The sequence below is a fragment of the Aquila chrysaetos genome, chromosome 3, assembly GCF_900496995.4.
Source record: "Aquila chrysaetos chrysaetos chromosome 3, bAquChr1.4, whole genome shotgun sequence".
Taxonomy (NCBI): domain Eukaryota; kingdom Metazoa; phylum Chordata; class Aves; order Accipitriformes; family Accipitridae; genus Aquila; species Aquila chrysaetos.
The window spans coordinates 14,712,196-14,732,813 of NC_044006.1; the positions used below are offsets into that span (position 1 = coordinate 14,712,196).

General features: G+C 40.2%; 1 protein-coding gene across 5 annotated transcripts in view; it reads right to left on the reverse strand.

The window, feature by feature from the left end:
• The window catches only part of LOC115338848 (transient receptor potential cation channel subfamily C member 4 associated protein), a 39,193-nt gene that overhangs the window by 5,742 nt on the left and 12,833 nt on the right, over window positions 1-20,618 (reverse strand). For all 5 annotated transcript variants that reach the window (XM_030007764.1, XM_030007765.2, XM_030007768.2 and 2 more), the window contains 12 exons: window positions 19,854-19,911; window positions 18,682-18,737; window positions 16,953-17,081; window positions 14,977-15,178; window positions 12,774-12,962; window positions 10,917-11,059; window positions 6,552-6,683; window positions 5,797-5,855; window positions 3,261-3,362; window positions 1,335-1,418; window positions 943-1,033; window positions 438-578 (listed from right to left, as the gene is read on the reverse strand). In XM_030007764.1, the coding sequence (XP_029863624.1) occupies window positions 438-578; window positions 943-1,033; window positions 1,335-1,418; window positions 3,261-3,362; window positions 5,797-5,855; window positions 6,552-6,683; window positions 10,917-11,059; window positions 12,774-12,962; window positions 14,977-15,178; window positions 16,953-17,081; window positions 18,682-18,737; window positions 19,854-19,911 (1,386 nt within the window). The remainder of the gene's footprint in view (window positions 1-437; window positions 579-942; window positions 1,034-1,334; window positions 1,419-3,260; window positions 3,363-5,796; window positions 5,856-6,551; window positions 6,684-10,916; window positions 11,060-12,773; window positions 12,963-14,976; window positions 15,179-16,952; window positions 17,082-18,681; window positions 18,738-19,853; window positions 19,912-20,618) is intronic.

Consider the following 20,618-nt stretch of genomic DNA (forward strand, 5'->3'; position numbering starts at 1 on the left):
GTATCAAATTTTAATTAACACTTTAACTCATCTCCATGAAGACCCCCACCCCCAAGCTCCAATCAAAGGTTTTTTGGAGCCTGTCTCAATGTCCTCAACTATCAGCTTAACCCAAATGCCAGTGACTTCACAGGAAATGTTCTACCATCTTTGAGCCCTGACCTTAGACCTGCCTGATCATGTAACAGGGCAATGTTTTCTGAACAGCTCAGCGCTTGCTGACTCAGAACAGCTGGGAGCACTTCTGAAAACATGAGTGTATGCAGCAACATACGTGCTTGCGAAGAGACTTTGTCAGCTCACTCCTTAAGGTTTATTGTGCACCAAGCTCAACAATCACACCAAAATCAGCAAATGAATCTGAGTTTCTCAGTGCTACGTTTGGTTATAAGAGCATGTAATTTGACCCATTGGGGACAGCTTTTACAAATATTTACCTTCTCATCTGTGTTGATGTACTTGTTGAACCTCTTGAATGCATCAATATTGAATTTCATCAGTTCTCCCAGAAGGTCAAAGTAACTCTGAAGCACATCTCGTGATTTGCACTCACTATCAACAATGCAGTAGAGAATATGCTGGCATGGGAGGAAAACATGTTATTGCCACAGTTTAGCGCAAGCCAGCAGTACAGCATAGACTCTGATTTCATCACTATTTAAAAGATTTATCTGCAGGTTTAGTTCTTAGATGACAGAACTAAAGACAACAATTCACATGAGTCTTCTGTTAAATTAACTTCCCAGTGATGCAGGCTATACAACTGGCCACCCCATGCCTGGTTGCCACAAGCAGAATTCACAAATACTTTTCAAGAATTGCCCTATTCCCAGTGAATATTTAACACTACATTTTCACCCTCTTTTGAATTCATTACAGATGAATCCTTCCTGCTTGCTACGGAGTTACATTACAGAGGAAGCTTGACATATACTTCATTACCTCCAGGAGTCCTCTCTTTAGCAGGAACATCTGGTCTGCATAGGAGGTGGTGCCTCGCAGAAAACTTTCAACTGCCCTTGCTTGCCAAAATCTGAGAAAGAGAAGAAATGAGTTTTTAAATTTTGGAGCAAGGGAAGTATTTTATTTACTATAATTTAAATCAAGTTTCCTAATCTCCTGATCGTGCAGAAAATCACTGACTGTACTGGGTATGAGGTCCAATGCAAGCTTTGGCATTCTCCCTCACCTGCGCTGCCATTCTAGCCAAGTGCAACAAAGCCAGAACTTTTCACAGCTTATGATTTTCCAGCATTTTCAACTGCTATAAGCTGTATGAAAACAAATTTCCCAGTCAACTCAAAACAGCATGTTACAGTGCAAAGTGAACCCACCTGAAGGAGGATTCAGCTGGTTCCTTCTTCATGACCTGAAGCAGTCTGGTCAACAAACCTCTTTTCCCATCACACACGAGACTCCTAGAGCATGTGAAGAAATTACAGCATGAGTGGAAAGGCTGACAAACACTGTACCTTGCAGAACACTGAATCCTGTCTCTTCTCCAGAGCTTTTAATGATCAAAATCCCAGTATTAAATGTACAATACAAATACTCATTAACTTTCATTACTATTTCTACCAGTGGAAGAGTTCTCCTCACTTGCTTTTGGTAAACATCTGCAATACCTGCAACGTGACTTCCAAATAAATCCTAAGGAAAAATTATTCATTTTCTCTCAAAATTTTAATGATTTCAGAAATACCGATTCACAGCTTGTAGGAATTAATAGATTAGGAAAAAAACATATACCACATTTGAGCTTAGGAATGAAACACACGCCTTTTTTTTCCTCGACAAATGTAAAGGAAGCTCTAAGTTCTGGTTAGGAGGCAGAGCACAGTTCGGAAACCTAGATGCTACATGAGGTAGCCTTCTTCCGTATGTACTAGTGAAAGTATAGAGGCTGTAGAACTGCAATACTATTTGTATTAAATAGCATCTTCAGTGCAGTATCTACCTACAGTAAGCTCAGCTCCTGCAGAAGCAATGCCTTGATCTCACCTATCAAGAAAAGCAACATGGAAACAAAATGCCAAGGGCAAAAAAGAAACCAAGTTTAGAAACTGAGCAATACTGCCTGTCTGGCTATACAAACCATCCTGCAGAGGTAGAATAAGATGCTGCAAGTGGCACTCTTCTACTCAGAAAACACCCCAGCATGCATATTCAGCAGATGCACCCAGGTTAACAGCTAATGTATTGGCACCTTTGCTGGGCAGTCAACAGCCAGCTGAGAAAGCCCTTGTGGGAAGTGGATTACTTGCAGCATGACAGCCTGTGCTTACTAACACTCAAGAGAGATGAGAAACTTTGCAGGTCAGAAAAAGCTGTTTACACCCCTGATCACTGCTTCCTTTCACTGCGCTCATAACAGGGTGAATTTTTCCTCCTAAATACTTACTCCTTTTTGAACAAAGCCAGAAAGGTACCTGTGCTTAGAAGGAAAGGATCTGAGTAATACAGATACCATTTCTTCCCAATTAGGCACAGTATTATGATAATAGTTATAATCTAGAAATCCTCTTAGAGAATTCCATTTTGAAGCAAGATAAATCTGCTCTGTGTAGACCAAGTCCCTGCTGATACTGTGGGAGCATTCTGACAACTAAATTCTGCAAACAGTGTTTCATCTTGTGAGGTTTGTACATCAGAATCATCTATTAAAGAGCTTATTAAATCAAAATAGTCAATCTAACAGATACTCAAATATAACACTAGAGATTCTCTAAGTGGTTTAACATGTTAATCTAATTTAGCTTATTCTAGTTATTAGCTGCTCTTCATATAAAGACTCTGAGCAGACACACTTAGATCTGTTTATGCAGACTGGAAATGGACATTATGCGTGCACAGATTGCTCCTGAATCTCAAAACTAGGATTTATTAGTAGCAGCAACTCATGCATTAGAGGCATCCCAGTTTACTTTCCAGGTCCGTCTGCAATGCCTGCAGTGAGAAAGGCCAGACAAACAGGCAGACCTCGCACATCACAATTAAGTCTGGGCCATGAACCCAAACCCCACATTTTAGGTTGCTTTTGTTTTTACAGCACCTTACTCTGAGCACAAGGACACTCTGGATTTGCTAATGACCAGAAGTATCATACAAACCTAGACACTTCCCACTTAAACGTGTTACTGAAACCGAAGCAAGTGTGGTAGACAGAAGGACTTCAAACAAAACGGGTGACATCAAACCTCCAATATAAGTGCTTGTAAAACGCTAGGAGCTGCTGACCTAAACCCTGTATCCCTACTCACCTGTCTGTGTTGACAACTGCATCAACTTCAGGGATGTTGGCTTTATGGGAGATTGCACTCAGCTCATTAAGTTCTTGGCTGTTTAAAAGGAGATACTTGTTCCTAAAGCAAGACAGTTGGGAAGTAGGGGAAAAACATATGATGAATTCAAGAGGCAGACAAACATGCAACTCCATGAACAGTAAAGCCACACGCCTATGAGGGCTGCAGGACTAGGCAATCAGCTTTCACCTCTCCAGCTCTTCACAGCCATTCACACTCTACTGCTCTCCACCACAGCACACTCCCAAGGTAGGCCAGCTAACTGCTGTTTTGCAAGTCTCCTCCAAAATTTACCAAACACAAGTTTCAACACTGACCAGCTTTGAGATGGTGGCTCTTTGCTGACCTGTTCAAGATCTTATTGCTTGTTTTGTAAATATTTGTTTCCAGAAACACTTGTTTTTTTACAATCTCAGCAACATTTTGCTGAATTTCAGAAGACTTAAATAGCAAACTTTCTCACAGCTTCCTACAGTTTTTCCCTGCCTTATAGTGACCACACTCTTTACCAGTAATAAATCTCAGTTAGAAAGCAGAAACTGCAAAAAAAAAAGTACTCAAACATCCTGGCATTTTATTACTCTGAGCAAACTGTTTACTCTGGAAATATTTAAAAACTTCATGAAATGTAGAAAACAGAACAGGAATGGATATAAACTCAAGGAATTTGCATGAAATTCTTTATCAAATACTGATCTTTTCATAATGAAAAATTAATTAATTTATCTGTAAAGTAAATTAAATGCAGAAAAAGTCTGACAAAGTAGAAATGTAGCCCAGAGGCTCCCTTTGACAGAGTCCCTGCCCAATGTCAGCGTGCTCCCTTAGAGACCTCCTACTTCAAAGTGCTCAGAATCAGACAGCAAAGATTTATTTTCAGGAAACCTAAGGAAGCATAGGATGCAGTGATGAGTGTGAGTGTGTGCAAAGAGAACCTATTCATCAAAACATAGCAACTACACAGAAGATAAATTATTAGACCAGAACGGTGACGGGGATGCCTTCTTCCTTCAAACACTATCTTCCAGATTAGTGCCCACTGAGGCTGTCACGTGAAGCTTCTTTTGATCTGGATCAACACGTTTCTGTAATGAAAATAGAGCCTCTCTCTCCATGCAATAAACAGTTAGGCAATTTTGGTTTGTACGCAATTTTACTGAAGTTAGTATACAAGTACTTGCTCTCATCTTGTCCTCAGCTACTCAGCTTATCTGTGATTTCATAGAAAGTTCATGTAGCTATTTGTTTAAAAACCCTAACCAGATTCCACATGTTCCACTTGCTCAAACATTACAGCTGAAAGCTGTTTTCTGTTTAAACAAGCCTGAGATCTTTGTAGTAGCCACTTAAGGAGGAACATCATCTAAAGAGATTTTATTGGAAAACCTGGAGTGATTCCTGCACAAACAACGTCTCGCATGAAGGATTTACAATAGGTCAGCCTTCCCCTTATGTTTACAGTATGTCCAGCAGCTCCCCATTCTTAAAGCTAATACTCCACAATCAAAAAGGCTGATACTTCCAATATGCATATCTAACAGTACTAGATAAAACCTACACAAAAACATCACCCTGGCTGTAGATATGACCAGCTAGGCAAGAAGTGCAATATGCCTCAAATACAGATGTTTGTAAGCAATAGGACACCATCTTGCAGGACTGAATTTAGAGCAACAGGACACTGACAGAATGTAAGATACTATTATACAAGTCAGAAGAGACGAACAAGTACCTCTGTATCATCAGTAGAGAATTAAAAAAAACCAACCCAAAAACCAAGCAAACTCCATCACCCCTCAACTACTCCAGCAGACTCAAGCTTTGTAAGTATGCCTTTTGAAGGCAGACAGAACCTTTCTTCCTAACTCCAGCATAGCTTCCCGATGACTAGCTGACAGATAATTGTTCCCCTAACATTTTGCCATCCAGTTTAATCAGGTCTTCTCCATTGCTGGCATTTAGACGGCAATCATGTCTTCCCAGCCTTTTTACAACGGCAGAAGACTATTGATTAACCTCTTCAGAGGTACACTGTCTTTCACCCTGATCTAACAACAGCCTTTGTTTCGTGCTTGTTCCACTCTGAATTAAATCTGAACATGTCTCCACAGGGTACACGTGCTCTTGTAAGCACACTGGCTCACTACCAACTCTCAGAGAGAAGACAGATAAACAGCATCATGAAAGCTGCCTCCTTATTTCTTCAGCCAGAAAGTGTTAACTCATCATATAAATGTTTCAGTTTGTTTCAACAGGAAGCAAAATGGCCTATTTTTAATCATCAACAGACATACTAAGACATGCCCATTGGAGAGCACATCCTTAGCCTTTTCATAGCAGGAGCTGAAAGGCACGTGAACATCTGAGTTGAGTTTAAGGACAGTACAATGTTCCATTCACATGGAGCCTGCACCGTGCCTAGGACACCCACTGTAACTGCAACCCAGCAAACAATACCACCAAGCCACAACCTACCACAGCTTTTCATACTCACTCATGGTGATCACTAAAGCTCTGAAGAAGCCTCAAGAACTGTATCTTTAAAGTAATGTCCTAAAAAGAGACAAGAAAGGTCAAAAAATTTTGCTTTAGTATTTTTGGATATCATTAAGTACCAAGCTGACATGAAACAACTGAATTGAAAACCTATCCAAATCAAACCCATTTGGACAGCAGAGCAAGTGACTTGCATAAATGGAGAAGGCTGCACTTTGCAGGCTTCCCAAAACAGAACAGAAATGGAGACTGCCTCCAACCCTATGCGCGTAACAGTGAACAATGTCTTCTCACTGCAAAGGCAAAAAAGCTCATCACTGGATTGATCGATTTAGAATATCTAGGTTTGGAGGGGGAAAAAAAAAAAAAAAAAAAAAAAAAAAAAAAAAAAAAAGAAACCTCCCCACCCCCCCAAGAAACCTGTCTGTGATCCATTTTATGTTCTGTGCCTCCTTGCTAGACCCACTAGCTATCATTTCCTTAAGCTTTGGTCATCTTCTACCTTTGGCCTCCAGGGACCACAGAATTTACGCCTTTCCCAGTTCCCAAACGGGAAGAGAGGGAAAGAGGCTAAATTGCCCTCTGCTAAATTGAGCCAAAGATAAATCTTTAAGTGAAAACAATAATTCACAAAAAACTGAATGCTACCACATCTCAAATAATTTATTACAGAAGCACCTAGTTACTCAATACAACTCCTCAGAACTATATGATAGGATAAAAATCCAATACAGAATTTAAAAAGTTACTCACTGGGCTACAATCACAATTTTGGTTGTGTCCATGCAGAACAAGGGCTGATGCCGAATGCTTTCTCCAGATCAGTTTGTCAAACAAGTTATTGAGGCCAGGAATCAGTTTGAACTCTGCTATCATTTTATGAACCTAGAAAACAAAAGAAGTACATACCATAGTCTGGTAAACAGATGGGCACAATTACATCATCTTCCAACAACAGAAAGAGTGAATTCTTTTATCAAACAGCACGTGTTTGTGTTAACATGCATACTAACCACAGTGTATCATTACAGTAGTTTCCATTTGGTGGACATGGATAGAAAACAGACACTTTGGGAGAAAGCTGTTAGCCAGTGCATCAGTTAACCATGTGCCTCTGGAAGCAGCTTTGGAAATCGGGAGATCACTTCCAGCACATCAAAAATACACCTATACCTAACTTCTACGTATCACAAAACTAAGCTGTGAATACTCTGCTGCCAGTCATCTATTGAGCATCCTTTGCTTTTCTAGTTCACACAGCTAAAGCTAAGGTAGTCCTCTCAAGACTGCACAAACTGCCTTGTTTTTGTTCACGTGGCAGGAGTTCTGAGCAGAGTCCAGCAGTACCACAACCACACCGCAGTTCAAGCACTGCTCCTTCAGGTTAAGGGGAAGTTGAACATCTTTAGAGAACGCTCAGAAAGGAAGAAAATGCCAAGTTACTCAGGTTTGTTTATCAGTCTGCCTGCCAAGCTAGGATGTGGTACTTCATGACATGTTTGAAACAGACTATAGTTACTCATGTAAAAAAGCTAATAATTTTGGTGTGAACAGCTGTTAAATACCTTCAGTCCAAGCTTTGATACTTTTGATGTAAGCAATTTGGAAGATGAGGAATAGGAGAAATACAAAGTGCGACTCTCATCAGCTGTAGGCCTATGACAAGCAGTATCCCTTGAGATGTGGTGCAAATGAAAACCACGCATGACTGGGAAGGCCAACATGCTGTAGAAATTAAGTTCCCAAAGCAGTAATGGACATGTTCCTTAAAATCAAGTCACCTAAACAATAACCGAGGTCATCCCCGAGACGCAGAATTATAACAGCAGTATTTCAAGCAGATCACTCCACTTTGTTCTGTTTCCTCAAATACCTGAATGAATCAAAAATATTTGAAGCTGATGCTGTTTTACAGGTTTTCGTTCTTATTCTTGTTTGCAGCATAGCTCATGGCTTTTTGCATTCTTCTTGGCTGTAGCCACCAACATTCCCGCTGCTGGGCATCTCCAAATATCACACCTGAGGAAGCATGCAGCTTCTTCCCACTTCACCCATACTACCCTAACAGATTGCAAAGCTTGGAGTCTCTCGGTGCTCCCTTACTTTAAAACACTCTCAGACACTTTGATCTAGTCACAAGCCTCCAACAAAAACAGCTCTGAGGAATCTCTCTGAACAAAGCACTCCCTGTAGTCCCCCCTTCCCTCAGTGGCCAGCATGGCACAAGCACAACAGGATGAAACCAAGCGTGCGAGCTGCCTGCAAGAGCCTTGGCCCCTCACTAAAGGAGGAGCTCTCTGTGCTCATCATTTTAACTCATGAATCTGCTCCTTTCCATACAGAGCATAAACTGCTTATTCCAGATGACTCATCCCTAATTTAAAATGTGTTCAGTTTACTTTTAGTTTGCATAACTCTAAGTTCTCACCTCACAGACAGCTGCATGACAAAGCTCCTCAGTCACAGTCATTGCCTTTGGATCACACTATCCCAGACCTCAAACTCATTACAACTACTCAGCCTGGGGATGCCAAGACAACCCCTGCTCTATATTCATCCTTCAAACTCCTTTGACTTTTTCCTGTTGCTGCTCATGAATTGCTCCATTGCTTTCTCACTACTAAAACTATTATGAGCTTCTGCTGCGTGCAGTTTGGGTCCCTATAGCAGGAGCAAGTAAATCCGCTGATTGCCTTTTACCACAATACAGACATGCAAGACAGCCTAGAAAAATATATAAGGAGAGTAATTTAGGGTGTGACCATAATGAGAAGGAAGCAAAGGACAGATCTGCAATGAAACACCACTTATCCCCAAGGGTGTGATCATCCACAACGTGGCAGCAGGTAGGAGCCAAGTTGCTGCTAGCACAGTTGTCAATTTATGCAGGTTAGCCAGCAGTCAAGTTTAAACCAAGAATTGAGAGTAAACATTCAGCAATGGGTTGAATTTGTTGGGAAGCTGCATCATGCTTCAAGCAAATGCAGACCATTATGTTCATTATCATAGTGGACTGAAGCAGGTTTGTAATGCCTTTTAGAAATTCTATGCAAAATTATTCCAATATAAAACCAGTAAGACCTTTGGCTGCTCAGACTGGAAGACTGGTATCACAGATCCTGTGCTTTTATTCCCTCATAGAAAAAGAGATACCGTCAAGCAGCTGAAATGCTTATCAATGAGAGTGCTATTGGCAGACACTGCCGTTCCCTGCTTATTGGAGCTTTCCACATAGAACAACTCGGCTCTAGTTCTTAGTCTGACTGCCTCTCAGAAAGGAGAATGGATTTGCACTGGCCACACAAGTCTTTGAAAACTTCACATAGATTAAGGAATGAAGGATATATCATGTGTTTCAAAGGCAGTGGATTTTACAAAAAGACCTGGCTCTGGACAAGAAGTGTTTGGGAATGAAGTAACTCAAATCTTTCAAGAATTCAATTCCAGTCCTGAATCAGCCCTGGAGAAGTGAACTGCATGCCAGCTGTATCCTTACACAGTTTCCCCACTTCCATGGGGGCAGAAGTAGCAGAGGAAGAACAAAGTTGTTTTCCCAGGAAATTTAAAAAAAAAAAAAAAAAAAAGTCAGCTTGAAAGCTAGCTATTTTAGCAGCATACTTTCTACCTCGTCACATTTGACAGTAAAACACAAGAACTGACACAGGGAGGTAAGGAAGCCAGCATCTCCAGCTCCCTGAACAGGCGGCAGTAGGATGAGGGCAAGCTGCAAGTAAGTTTCTGCAGTATCTGTAAAACTGCATTCTTGTGGTGAAATCAGGCAGGGATGAATTATCTGGCTTGATACAATGGAAAAAAAAAAGTCCTCCTAACAGATCCATGTTCTGGTAGTTCCAGTTATGTCTTGGACTTTTTTAAAATTTTATTTTACGCCCAATATAAACAGTACTTCTGAAAGGAATGACAACAGGATTATGAGTTTCTTATGGTAGTGATTGTGGTTTCTGCAAGAATTGCTAGTTTCCTCTGGTTACTATTATACAGAATCTATTACTTTTTAATGCTGAGTGTCCATTTATAGGTTCAGAGTGAACAGGTTAGTTATGTTCAAGACTGTACTACAAACACATTTCTATTTTAAATTCAAATTAAGAGATTTAAGGCACTGCCTGTGGCGAGTATTTGTGACTCCTGTACAGTGGGAGGTTACTGCCAAAGAACAAAACACTCAAGATAAACGTGCTCAAGCAACAGCCCCCCAACACAGCTACTCTCGCCTAATACAACAGCCCTTCAACAACTCAAAACAATTTGATCCTCCCAGTCTCTTGGGCATCCAAATGCCCCTGCTATTCCAAGCTGCTCTGCTGAGCTGAGCAGACTGCTGATGTTGGAAACCTGTCAAAACTGCACCAATGGATTGCTTTTCTTTTCCCTTCACAATATGCTTTTGACCCATTTAAATCAAACTACAGCCAAGCTGCAGTGACTGGTTCTCCGTAAGCCTATGTGAGGCAGGGAACAAATCTTTCATTTCGAAAGCAAGAAATACAAAAGGAACAGATAAGTGGGATTTCTAGGCAGCACCTAGTGCAGACAGCACTGAAGTGTATCCTCCCAGCTGAGAGTTTAACAACACGCTCACACTCAAGCCGATGCATGGGAACCTACTGCAAAAATCACCCATTCACAAATCACCCTAGAGGATTTCCAAAAGTGAAAGCAGTCAAAGAACGGGAAGACCTAAAAGGGCTCTGTCCAAGCAGGTCACCAGTGCACCAGGAGGGGGAAGAATGCCTGGCTGCAGCTCCTGCAGCATCCAGGTACCCCACACACTTCCTCACACAGAGGCAGGATGCCTCATCCAGGAGGTATCCTCCTGCATCCATCTTGCACCAGCGCAGCAGCTCTGCAGAGACTGACCACCCCTCCACCCCACTGGTCAGCACAACTTGTGACAAGCCCTGCCCAATGGCTCATTCTGGTTCTCAGCAATGAAACACTGCCTGTTTGTTTGTGCATCGCTGCAATGATGGGATTTGCCCAGCTTTATGCCTTGAGCTTTGCCCTTCATGTTTCTGTGTCTGCGACCTAATTAATGAGCACTTAGGTTTAAGGAGACATCAACTTCCACATGCGTGACTGTTTACAAGTGCTCACCTGATTCCTTTGTCTCCCCATGAGCAGCACACAGAGAACATACAACACCTCCAGCTTATACATAATCTCGTGCATGATCTTCATGGACTGTGGAAGCTGTGTTCGTGTTGAGGTGTTGGCCAATCCACTTTCATCTGAAGACTCTGAACAAGATGGCAAAGATGTGAGCCTGAGGCAGCTTCAACAGGAAAGGATTTGTTACAGTTATTACTTTTACACTGAAACACTGAAGATAAGACCAGCATGCCTGCTTGAATCTTATTCTCAACTAAAAGTAGTGACATACAACAAATAACCATTTTAAAATAAATGCTACAGAAGAGAAAAAATACAGCTGGAACTTTAGAGAAGATAAAATTAGATTTTAAAAAATTATTTAATTTTTCCATAATAAGCTAAATGGCATCATCTAGTATAAATAAGTAAAATAAGTAGGATCACCTACATGAATTAATAGACTACTGCACCAGAAAGGACATAGCAGAAAAGGTAATAAAAGCAGGGGTGAGATTATCAGAAGCATTTATTATTAGTCTACTTTCATTTCATACCTCAGTACCAGTATACTTAGGCCACAGTTAAATAATTTTCATAGCCCTATCTAGAATTATACTGCTAAGAGCAGAAACAGGATATAACGCACCATGATTCCAAGTGGAAAACATGGCAGAAATCATGAGTGAAACAGAGAAAGTAAGGACACAGTGAAACTTGTAGGTTGCAGTTCAGAAAGGAGTTAGCTCTTTACACAATACATAAGTGATGAACCACCCTGTCACAGGATAGCGTGAATGCTTTTTGAACCCATGTGAAGAAACAGTAACTAGACAAACACACAAAGGAAGGAAACCATCAAAGGCTCAAAAGCATAGACAACACCTCTGACTCAGAAGTCCCTAAGCCACAAGCCACTGGAGACTGAGGCAGTATTCTGGGAAAGTACACCTAGGTTTACTTGCTAACTGACGTTGTGGGTCAAGAGCTCCGAGTGGGCATGTTTCACCTCAGCAAGATTGCCTTGTGAATTCTGTTCCAAAATACCAAGCATCCTCCAGTTTCTACTAAGTTGGTGTGTATAAAGGTATGCCTGAGATGCTGCTGGAGCATTCACATATTTCATTTTTTTGTGTAATTTCAGAAGTTTTAATAATTCATTGCTACAAAACTAATGAAGCTGGATAAGGAAGAAAGTTTTCCAAAGAAGCAGAAGCAAAGATTTAGATATCAAAGTTTTGGAAAAATTCTCATTACGTTACCAAGTACTTTGAGTTCTGCAAGACATACACAAGACATACATATTTTTGTAATATTGAAGGGTGAAGAACCAAACTGCATGCTTGCTTCAAAGCATTTTCCTAAGGTTGTATTAACACTTCCATACGCTCTCCTGGAACAATTATTTTTTTTTCCAATTAACTTATTTAATTTTTCTGGAACTACCTTTCCTTTTTAAAGAAGTGACCACTTGTTTGGTATGAAGTATTTGGACCTAAACCCATCAGCCTAAGTTTTAGAGCAAAATGGTGGTAAAGTCACTTACCTCAGATGTGTGTTATTTTTGTCACTCCAGGGGAGATTAGTGTTGAGGATGTACAGCATTACAGTGCTATCTAGGTGTGCAAAGGGCACAGTCTGCCATAGGACATTTCCTTTTGCTAACTTTAGTTCATGAAAAAAAAAAAATCAGTGCTACATGAGAACAAAACAGGATTCAGACCTAAATCCTGATACGTCAGTTTTTCACGTGAGAAAAAGGGAATCAATACCGGTTGAAATGAAAAGCAATACATGGCAAACACTGACGAAGGTTAAGATATGCATCAACTGATAATGGCTAGAGGAATGCAAACCAGATACCTGTACTGCTCTGCTCTGCCTCTTCATTTGCCACTCTCATCAGTGCATCAAGTACTAGTGCATTGTCCAGCCAGGTGTACCATTCTTCTAACTCCTGGAGGAAGCTGGAAGTACCTGTTGTTTCAGACACCTTCCTTGTTGCCAGTTTGCACAATCGCTCAATGAAGCCTGGAATATTCAAAAGTGTAGCTGAAAAAGAAAAATAATTTTATTACAATTTAAGATCACCAACACAACAGTCATCAAATCCTCTATACCACAAGGTACCAAGACATCTACATTAGTAATATAGAAGACTACACAGAAATAAATTCCATCTGGTTAAAAACATCTAAAGATGGAAGAAGTCGGTGCACTCTCCTATTAAGGACTGGAAGAGAGCGTACATACCCTAGGCATAATTCAATCAGTGTTAAACTGGTTTGTGTTGGACTTAAACTGGAAAAAAATTAGTTCTACCCTGCTCTAACTGCTTGTTTCCGGCCAATTCCCTTTTGCTGGCACTGCTGTTTTCCAGTCCACAGTGAGTCAACATCAAGGAACTGATTTGGCTGAAAATTAAGCTGGCAGAAATAAAGCAGGAGCCCTTAGAAGGGGCAGCTCCACCTCCCCTTTCCTCTGTGCAATGCCACCTCCTTCAGTTTACCTCCTGTGGTGTCTCATAGCAAACTGAACTAGCTCACTTCAGTAGCTGGGCAGAAAGCTCAGCTTTTTAAGTACTAGTTTCCCGAATTAGTTCATCATGGAGAAAAACAGATGGGAAACACATGACAGCAGCCCCAAGTCAGAGGGTTTTAATTGTTGTGGAACTGCACCCTTAGAAACAGCAGTTCAAGGACATAAGTCACTGGTCTGCAAAATACTTGGGGAGGTGCTAGGAGCTGCATTTTGTCCTAAAGTTTTCACAGAATAACTTAATTACAGGACCTGTTTATTATAGATACATGGCTAAGTCTTCACTTCACACTTGCAGGTACAAGTAGAAAAGGACAAAGAATTTGGCCATGAACACTATGTGAAAGAGTTGCAAAATTCTGCCCACTGGTACCATCTCTGAAAGAACAAGCTCCCTGATAAAATTTTTAAAATGGAATATGCTTTACAGCCCTAGACACATGCTCTAATTGTACAAACAAAAAACAATTAGTTAAACATTTGCTTGGCTAAGTTCAGCTCTGTAGGATCCAAGCTTATTCAGTTCAACTGAATTAAGCTTTGTACCCACACCTACACATACTTGTGCATTTGCTCTTTACAAGTAAGCTCTGGCGTTCACAGGGCAGAAGACAATACATCCCCCTTTAGAGTTTCTCAGCTTCTTCCTGCTGTATTATGCTATCCATCTCTCACTGGATGCTGCAGAGGTGGCAGCAGTTACAAATGCAGCTTTGCTGTTCATGGCTAACACAAAATGGTAGAAGATGAGAGAACCAGCTCCAAAATCCCCTTCTGCACTTCCCAAAATTGTTTGGCATGGCCCTATGCAAACACCTGCTTCAGAGGCCCAAAAGCTTTTCAGCATAGTAAGAGCAGATTCTACATTTGAGGGTACTTTAATTTAAATCTCTTAAATTCATACTCATCTTTCTCGGCAAGACTTCTGCATCTAAGAAGTACTCAGCAAAATAAGGAAATCTGCACTGTGCCCAAAGTTTAAGTTGAGATTAGACCCACAGATTTCCAAGGCTGGTGTGATAACGGTGGGCAACATGATTAATATTAAACACACTTTATCAACAAAGAAAGACATCCTGCTCAGGACAATGTCAGATAAAATCAGAGAAGGAACTGCTCCGCCAGCAACCACGCTGCATGCCGTTTTAGTTCAGGAATTCATGTTTTTTAAGGAGGACACGGAATTACTGAGAGTTACTAAAGGGAAGGCTGTGGAAATGACTGAGGGATAGAAAACAAACCCAATTATTTTAAGCTACTCAGTTCATCAAAGAGGGCTGAAATGACAGAAATTAACTCACCTAATTACCAACACCATATGAAACTGAAAGCTACAAAGTAACTTTTATTAACAGAAAAGATTGTTTCCAGTACACTGCCTGAGGAAAGTGAATAAAGAAAAATGCTTTGTAAGACAGAATGCTTACAGTATCCTCTAGAAACATAGGCTACAGATGTGACACCAAGAGGAGGGAAACTTTACACACTGTTGAGATTCTTCTGCATTTGCTCACAATGTAACAGTTACCTTGATTAATTTCAGCTCGAGAAGGACCCAAGTTTTTTTTCTGCTGGGCATTTTTGGCAAGAAGCGTGTGCTTGTCATCACTTCCTGTGTCAAGTTCAGAAATTGTGACAGCAAGGATCCTGCAGAAGTTTGCAAGCTGCTGCTGATCAAAACTGGACACAAGGCTCGCAAGATTGGGAATATCATCCAGTTGTATCATTTCCTGGAGGAGGCAACATCAACTGAGTAAGTCGCACGTGATGTTCAATAAGTGAACACAGACACAGCCAGGCGGCTTCAGCTACAGCTCTTCCCTGGTGAGATCTGTGTTTTTTTCAATGTTAGTAAAGAGAAGCAAGCAGGCAGTGACAAGTGAAGAGTCTGAGAACAGCTGTGATTTACAACTGGTGTCACTTCTGTTTATCAATTCCAAAAGTATAGATACCCACATTTTAAAGACTAAGTATTTACATAAAATTTGGGGGCCCTTTTTTTTTTATTATTTAAAAAAAAAAACAACCCAAACCCAGAACCAAATTTAACACACAAATTACATTTAGATATTAGAAAGTTTCAATATTGTTTTCCACTTCTGTATTTCCTTTGAAACTCACAGATGAGAAGCATGTCGTGGTTTAACCCCAGCCAGCAACTAAACACCATGCAGCATCTCACTCACTTCCCCCCCACCCAGTGGGATGGGGGAGAGAATCGGAAAAAAAAAACCAACCCCAAACTTGTGGGCTGAGATAAGAACAGTTTAATAGAACAGAAAAGGAAGAAAATGATAATGATAATAATAACAATAAAATGAGAACAATAATTAAAGGATTGGAATATACAAGTGATGCAGAATGCAATTGCTCACCACTTGCTGACCGATGCCCAGTTAGTCCCCAAGCAGCCATCCCCCCCCCCAGGCCAGCTCCCCCCAGTTTAGATACTGGGCATGACGTTACACGGTGTGGAATACCCCTCTGGCCCGTTTGGGTCCGCTGCCCTGGCTGTGTCCCCTCCCAACTTCTTGTGCCCCTCCAGCCTTCTTGCTGGCTGGGCGTGAGAAGCTGAAAAATCCTTGACTTAGTCTAAACACTACTGATCAACAACTGAAAACATCAGTGTGTTATCGGCATTCTTCTCATACTGAATTCAAGACACAACACTATACCAGCTACTAGGAAGAAAATTAACTCTATCCCAGCTGAAACCATGACAGGCGACTTCTAGATTATTTTTCTCAATCTTTTTCATCAAAAGATCTTTTTAATAAAAAGATGTTGAAAACAGTTTTCAGCAAAAAGCATTTATGTTCAGATAAACTAAGCTTGTTTCGTATCTCAGGAAGTACATCATCCTCGACTTTACTCTAAAAAAACAGTGACAAGTTACAGAATCCTGACCCTCTCCACAAAATGTACACAGACACATTTCATTCAGCATTTTCCCAGGTTTACACCTCTAATATTTTATTTGCATCACATCAGGGCACTAAGCTGTAATGATGCTGGCAAGCAAGTTCAAAAACCTAGTTTGTGCAGAAGACCTAAATGCCCTGTTCCCGCAGCCTACAACTTCTCAGAGAGGTGATGAACCCCAAGGTAAGAGAGAAGCACGGGAAGCCTTCCTGATGTCAGGAAGACTACTAAAATATTTGAAGTATAATCAGAAGGCAAGGATGAGAAGTGAATTTATATGAGGTTCATTTTGTTTATTTGAAACACTGGTTGTACTTTAATGACAGCTTGGTACTCGCCCTCCATCATCCTCTGCAAGCTATACAAAAGCATTACAAGTATGAGACCACACGCATAATTTGGCTTCTATATGAAACGTGGCTGAAGTTAATGATCACTGTAAACAGTCACGTTTCAAATAAGCTACAAAAAGCAAGAATGCTAGCTTAGACAATTATCTTCAGCAACTCTCCAAAGAAAGAGTTCTTTCCTCTACTGGCCTGAAAAGCCATACAAATACAATTTAAGAAACCAGTAACTAACCTTTTTAACTCCCAGGATATCTTCAATGAGTGTTGCAGTTTGTAGGAATGTCTTTTTGTTTGTCATCAGTGTAAACAGGAACAACACAAAGTCATTTCTTTCTGCCAGTCGCCTTGTGACTCCTTCCGTCTAGAAAGCAGCAAATGCACACGCAGACCCAAAGTCAGAGTCCACCTCGAGAAGTCGCACGTTACAGGCACATGCAGGACAGTTTTACAGATGATGTGTTATCAAATCAGCTATTCCTGAAACCAGGAAACATTGTGTTTATGGTGACCAAAACTAACTCCAGTCCTTGTTTGAAGTTAACGTGATGCTTGCAAAAACTACAGGCTCCAGGATGAGAGGTTTCATCTCAAGGCAGTTGTTTACTTGCCTGAATCAAAAGTAAATACTGCATGCCTGGAAATACGTCAGAGAGGCTTGTCTCTGGTTTCCCATACAAATTGTAACCAGCTCCATTTTATGGTATGTAAATGCAGTCCCCAGATTCCTCCTAAACAGTCAGCATTGCTGCTCAGCTAGGCAGAGTCCGAGCAACGAGAATCAAGTACTGGCCTTAATGAACTTGGTGATGAACCCAAAAGTCATGCTAAAGCATCAACTCAGGTTCATCACCAAGTTCATCAAGGCCAGCTTTCATGCTCTGATCTCTGCTGAGAGCACGGCCAGTCTTTTCTGGAATTAAACGTAACTTAAAACTACATCCTTACTGCTTGCAAAGCTGTGTATTATATATGACTAACATATTACCAGCGCTTGCAGAACTAGACTAGCTTAGACACTTCCTGGATATTTACACATAAGCCTAAGAACAGTTAATATTGCACACATTTCTGTGATCCTGAACACTTCTCATTCAAGAGAGAGCAGTAATACTGAAGTGAATTAAAACGGCAGCTAGTCTATAAATTGCAAACTGGTTTCTTAGCATATGAAGCTATTCACAGCTTGCAAAAGTTGCATTACCTGTATTTAAAAAAAAAATATCATGTAAGTCAAGAAAAAAAGTGTTCCCTCTCTTCCCCCTCCCTTATGTACACAGATACTTACTAGTGAGAACATCATCTGTTAAGACTCAAACTCTTGAGATTAGGTTGATGTCTTTAGACAGTAACTGCCTTTTTCTAAATTTTTGTTAAACAATGTTTCCTAGGTTATTACATAATATAATGTGTGATTAAGTAAACAATCCTGAGGATGTTCCCTGCATGCATAATCTGAGGCATACGCTTTTAGCTTCAGAATTTTAATGGCAAGGTGTTTCAATAGGCCTTTAACCCAGCATCTTCCTTGGCACTGATTTGCCATCAACTGAATTGAACTAATATTCAGCACATGAAGGAGTTACAGGATCAAACTTAGAACACTTTGCCAGCACCATTACTGAACAAGACTAGCTGTAGCTTGGCTTAGCAGGCATTCATTTCCAGTTTCAAATTTTAAGTTTGAATATAACAAAGGCTGCCAAAGCTTTCCTATGGAAACAGATACAGACAGATCCAAAACAGGAGGATTTAAACTTGACAATGTGGCTAAGAAAACAGAAAGTATTTGAGTAACACATCCAACTATAGGGCGGTCCTATATTTAACTGAAGGAATCTTAATGAAAAGTAAGTTTGAAAAGTAAGTTTAAATTATGCTTAAAAGAGTCTGTATGTTGTCTTATCAAGTGGCACATGTAAAACATGACCAGCAGAACACTTTCCCACAGCAATTGTACTTACACATATACACGTGTTATACAGTATGCTTAAACAGTCCTTGATGAGGTCATCGCTTACTGCAAAGGAGAAAACAGACATTCACTAGCTATACGTGGCCAAGGAACACTAATGTCCAACAGTAGTGACATGAATAGCTATAAAGCAGGTGAGAATTTCAGGCTAACTGCTAGCTCAGATCATATGTGCAAATGCCTTGGAGGATAGAAACCAGAGAAAGAAACACTCTATACCTGACCTGTTCACATGCTTTCTTCCAAAACTACTATCAGCACTGCCTAGGACCACAGACAGAGATATATTTGTGGTCTAGTGCACTTCTTAGTCACACACAAAAGAAAACTATAGAGTTGTAAACAGCATTTTAGGAAAAATATCACAGATCAACTCAAAATTTGTCAATATGAGAAACTGCCGAGACATGTTATTAGTTCCACAGGGGAAAAAAAAGGACAGTTCATGCAGTTTTCTCCATGCAGCATCAGGAATTCACAGAAAAGCTTTCAATCTGATTTACTCCAGCATTTTAATATTTAAAGTATGTTTTCTGTATAGACATACAACAGCTGCCTCTAGCTCAAGTTACTTCACCTTTGAAGTTCCCTGGCTGACGGGCATGGAGTGTACCATGACATTTCCTTCTGCTGGTTCAGGGAACCAGCAGAATCACAGACAGGAGAAATGAAAACACTAAACCAAAGCTGCTCCAGCAGGAAAGTTGTGCTGAAGCTACTGCACCCTACTGACAAGTTCTCCTTATACCAATTTGGAAATTAGTAGTCACTATGACTAGGTCAGGAAAACAGCATACTTTTCATTATCTCACAATCTCTGTAACTCCTATTACATAAACAATGTTTTGTGGCTTATTATTAATAATTCTTAACTGTAGCTATAGCCACGGTAACAATAAAAGTTTCCAGTGATTGCAGATTTACTGCATGGAGAGAAGTATGTGTTGCTAAGTGCATGAATACTCCCGAGCTGTGCTTTTCAACAGGTGACTATCCTAAACCCCATCACGAATAAGTACTACAGAGAACAAAGAAACCAATGATTCATTTAGGAACAGGAAATTGCTGGTATGGAAAGAGAATAACAGAAAAATAGAATAATTTTTGTCTGAGTAAAGTAAGGGAAAAATGGAAAACAAGATAAAATACCTATTTACTTACTTTTCTGTTTCTTTTTCTGTGTAATAAGAGTAGGTCTCATAAGAATTTCTACTAAAAGCTGTAATAACAAGATAAAGAATTAAGGGAATAGTCATTGAGATACAAATAGCCAATTAATTTGTCAGCGACAAATCCAAACTTAGTCCTGTCTCTGTTGAAGTCACAGAGGTGAATAATGGAAGCTCTACAATCAAAACCCCACTGGTGTCAAAATTACATTGACAAAAAATTAGTTGTATTTACCCTGAAGAAATAATAACAGTTATATAAAACAATCTCCCACTGGCAAGTTTTAAAGAATTTGAGTCTGCAAAGAATGTTAATTTCACATGCATCCAGATAACATCAAGGATGGCTATCACACATCTCTCAAAATAATGAATCTTTAACAATAATCTGCAAAGAGATGCAAATTTTGCCAAGGCTCTCACTAAATCTTGCTGGGCTTCAAAATACATTTTGGGTCCCGACATAACAGAACTTAGTTGCTCCAGATTTTAATCTCAACAACAAAGAGCAAGCCACTGCTTGTGTACATGCACCTTGTATATATACTTACATATAGATTCACAGATATGTGAAGTGTTGTCTCATTTCTATTTAAGGAATGTAACAGTCAGCTTTCCAAGACTAGGACTATGGTTCTGATAGATGTAGAACTGATGTTTAGTAGTTCTAGCCTATACCACTGGTTTATTTTAAAACATTTTAAAAAATAGCAGTTTATTTAAAAATGAGAGTTAGCCACTAGAAGGAACTGATGAA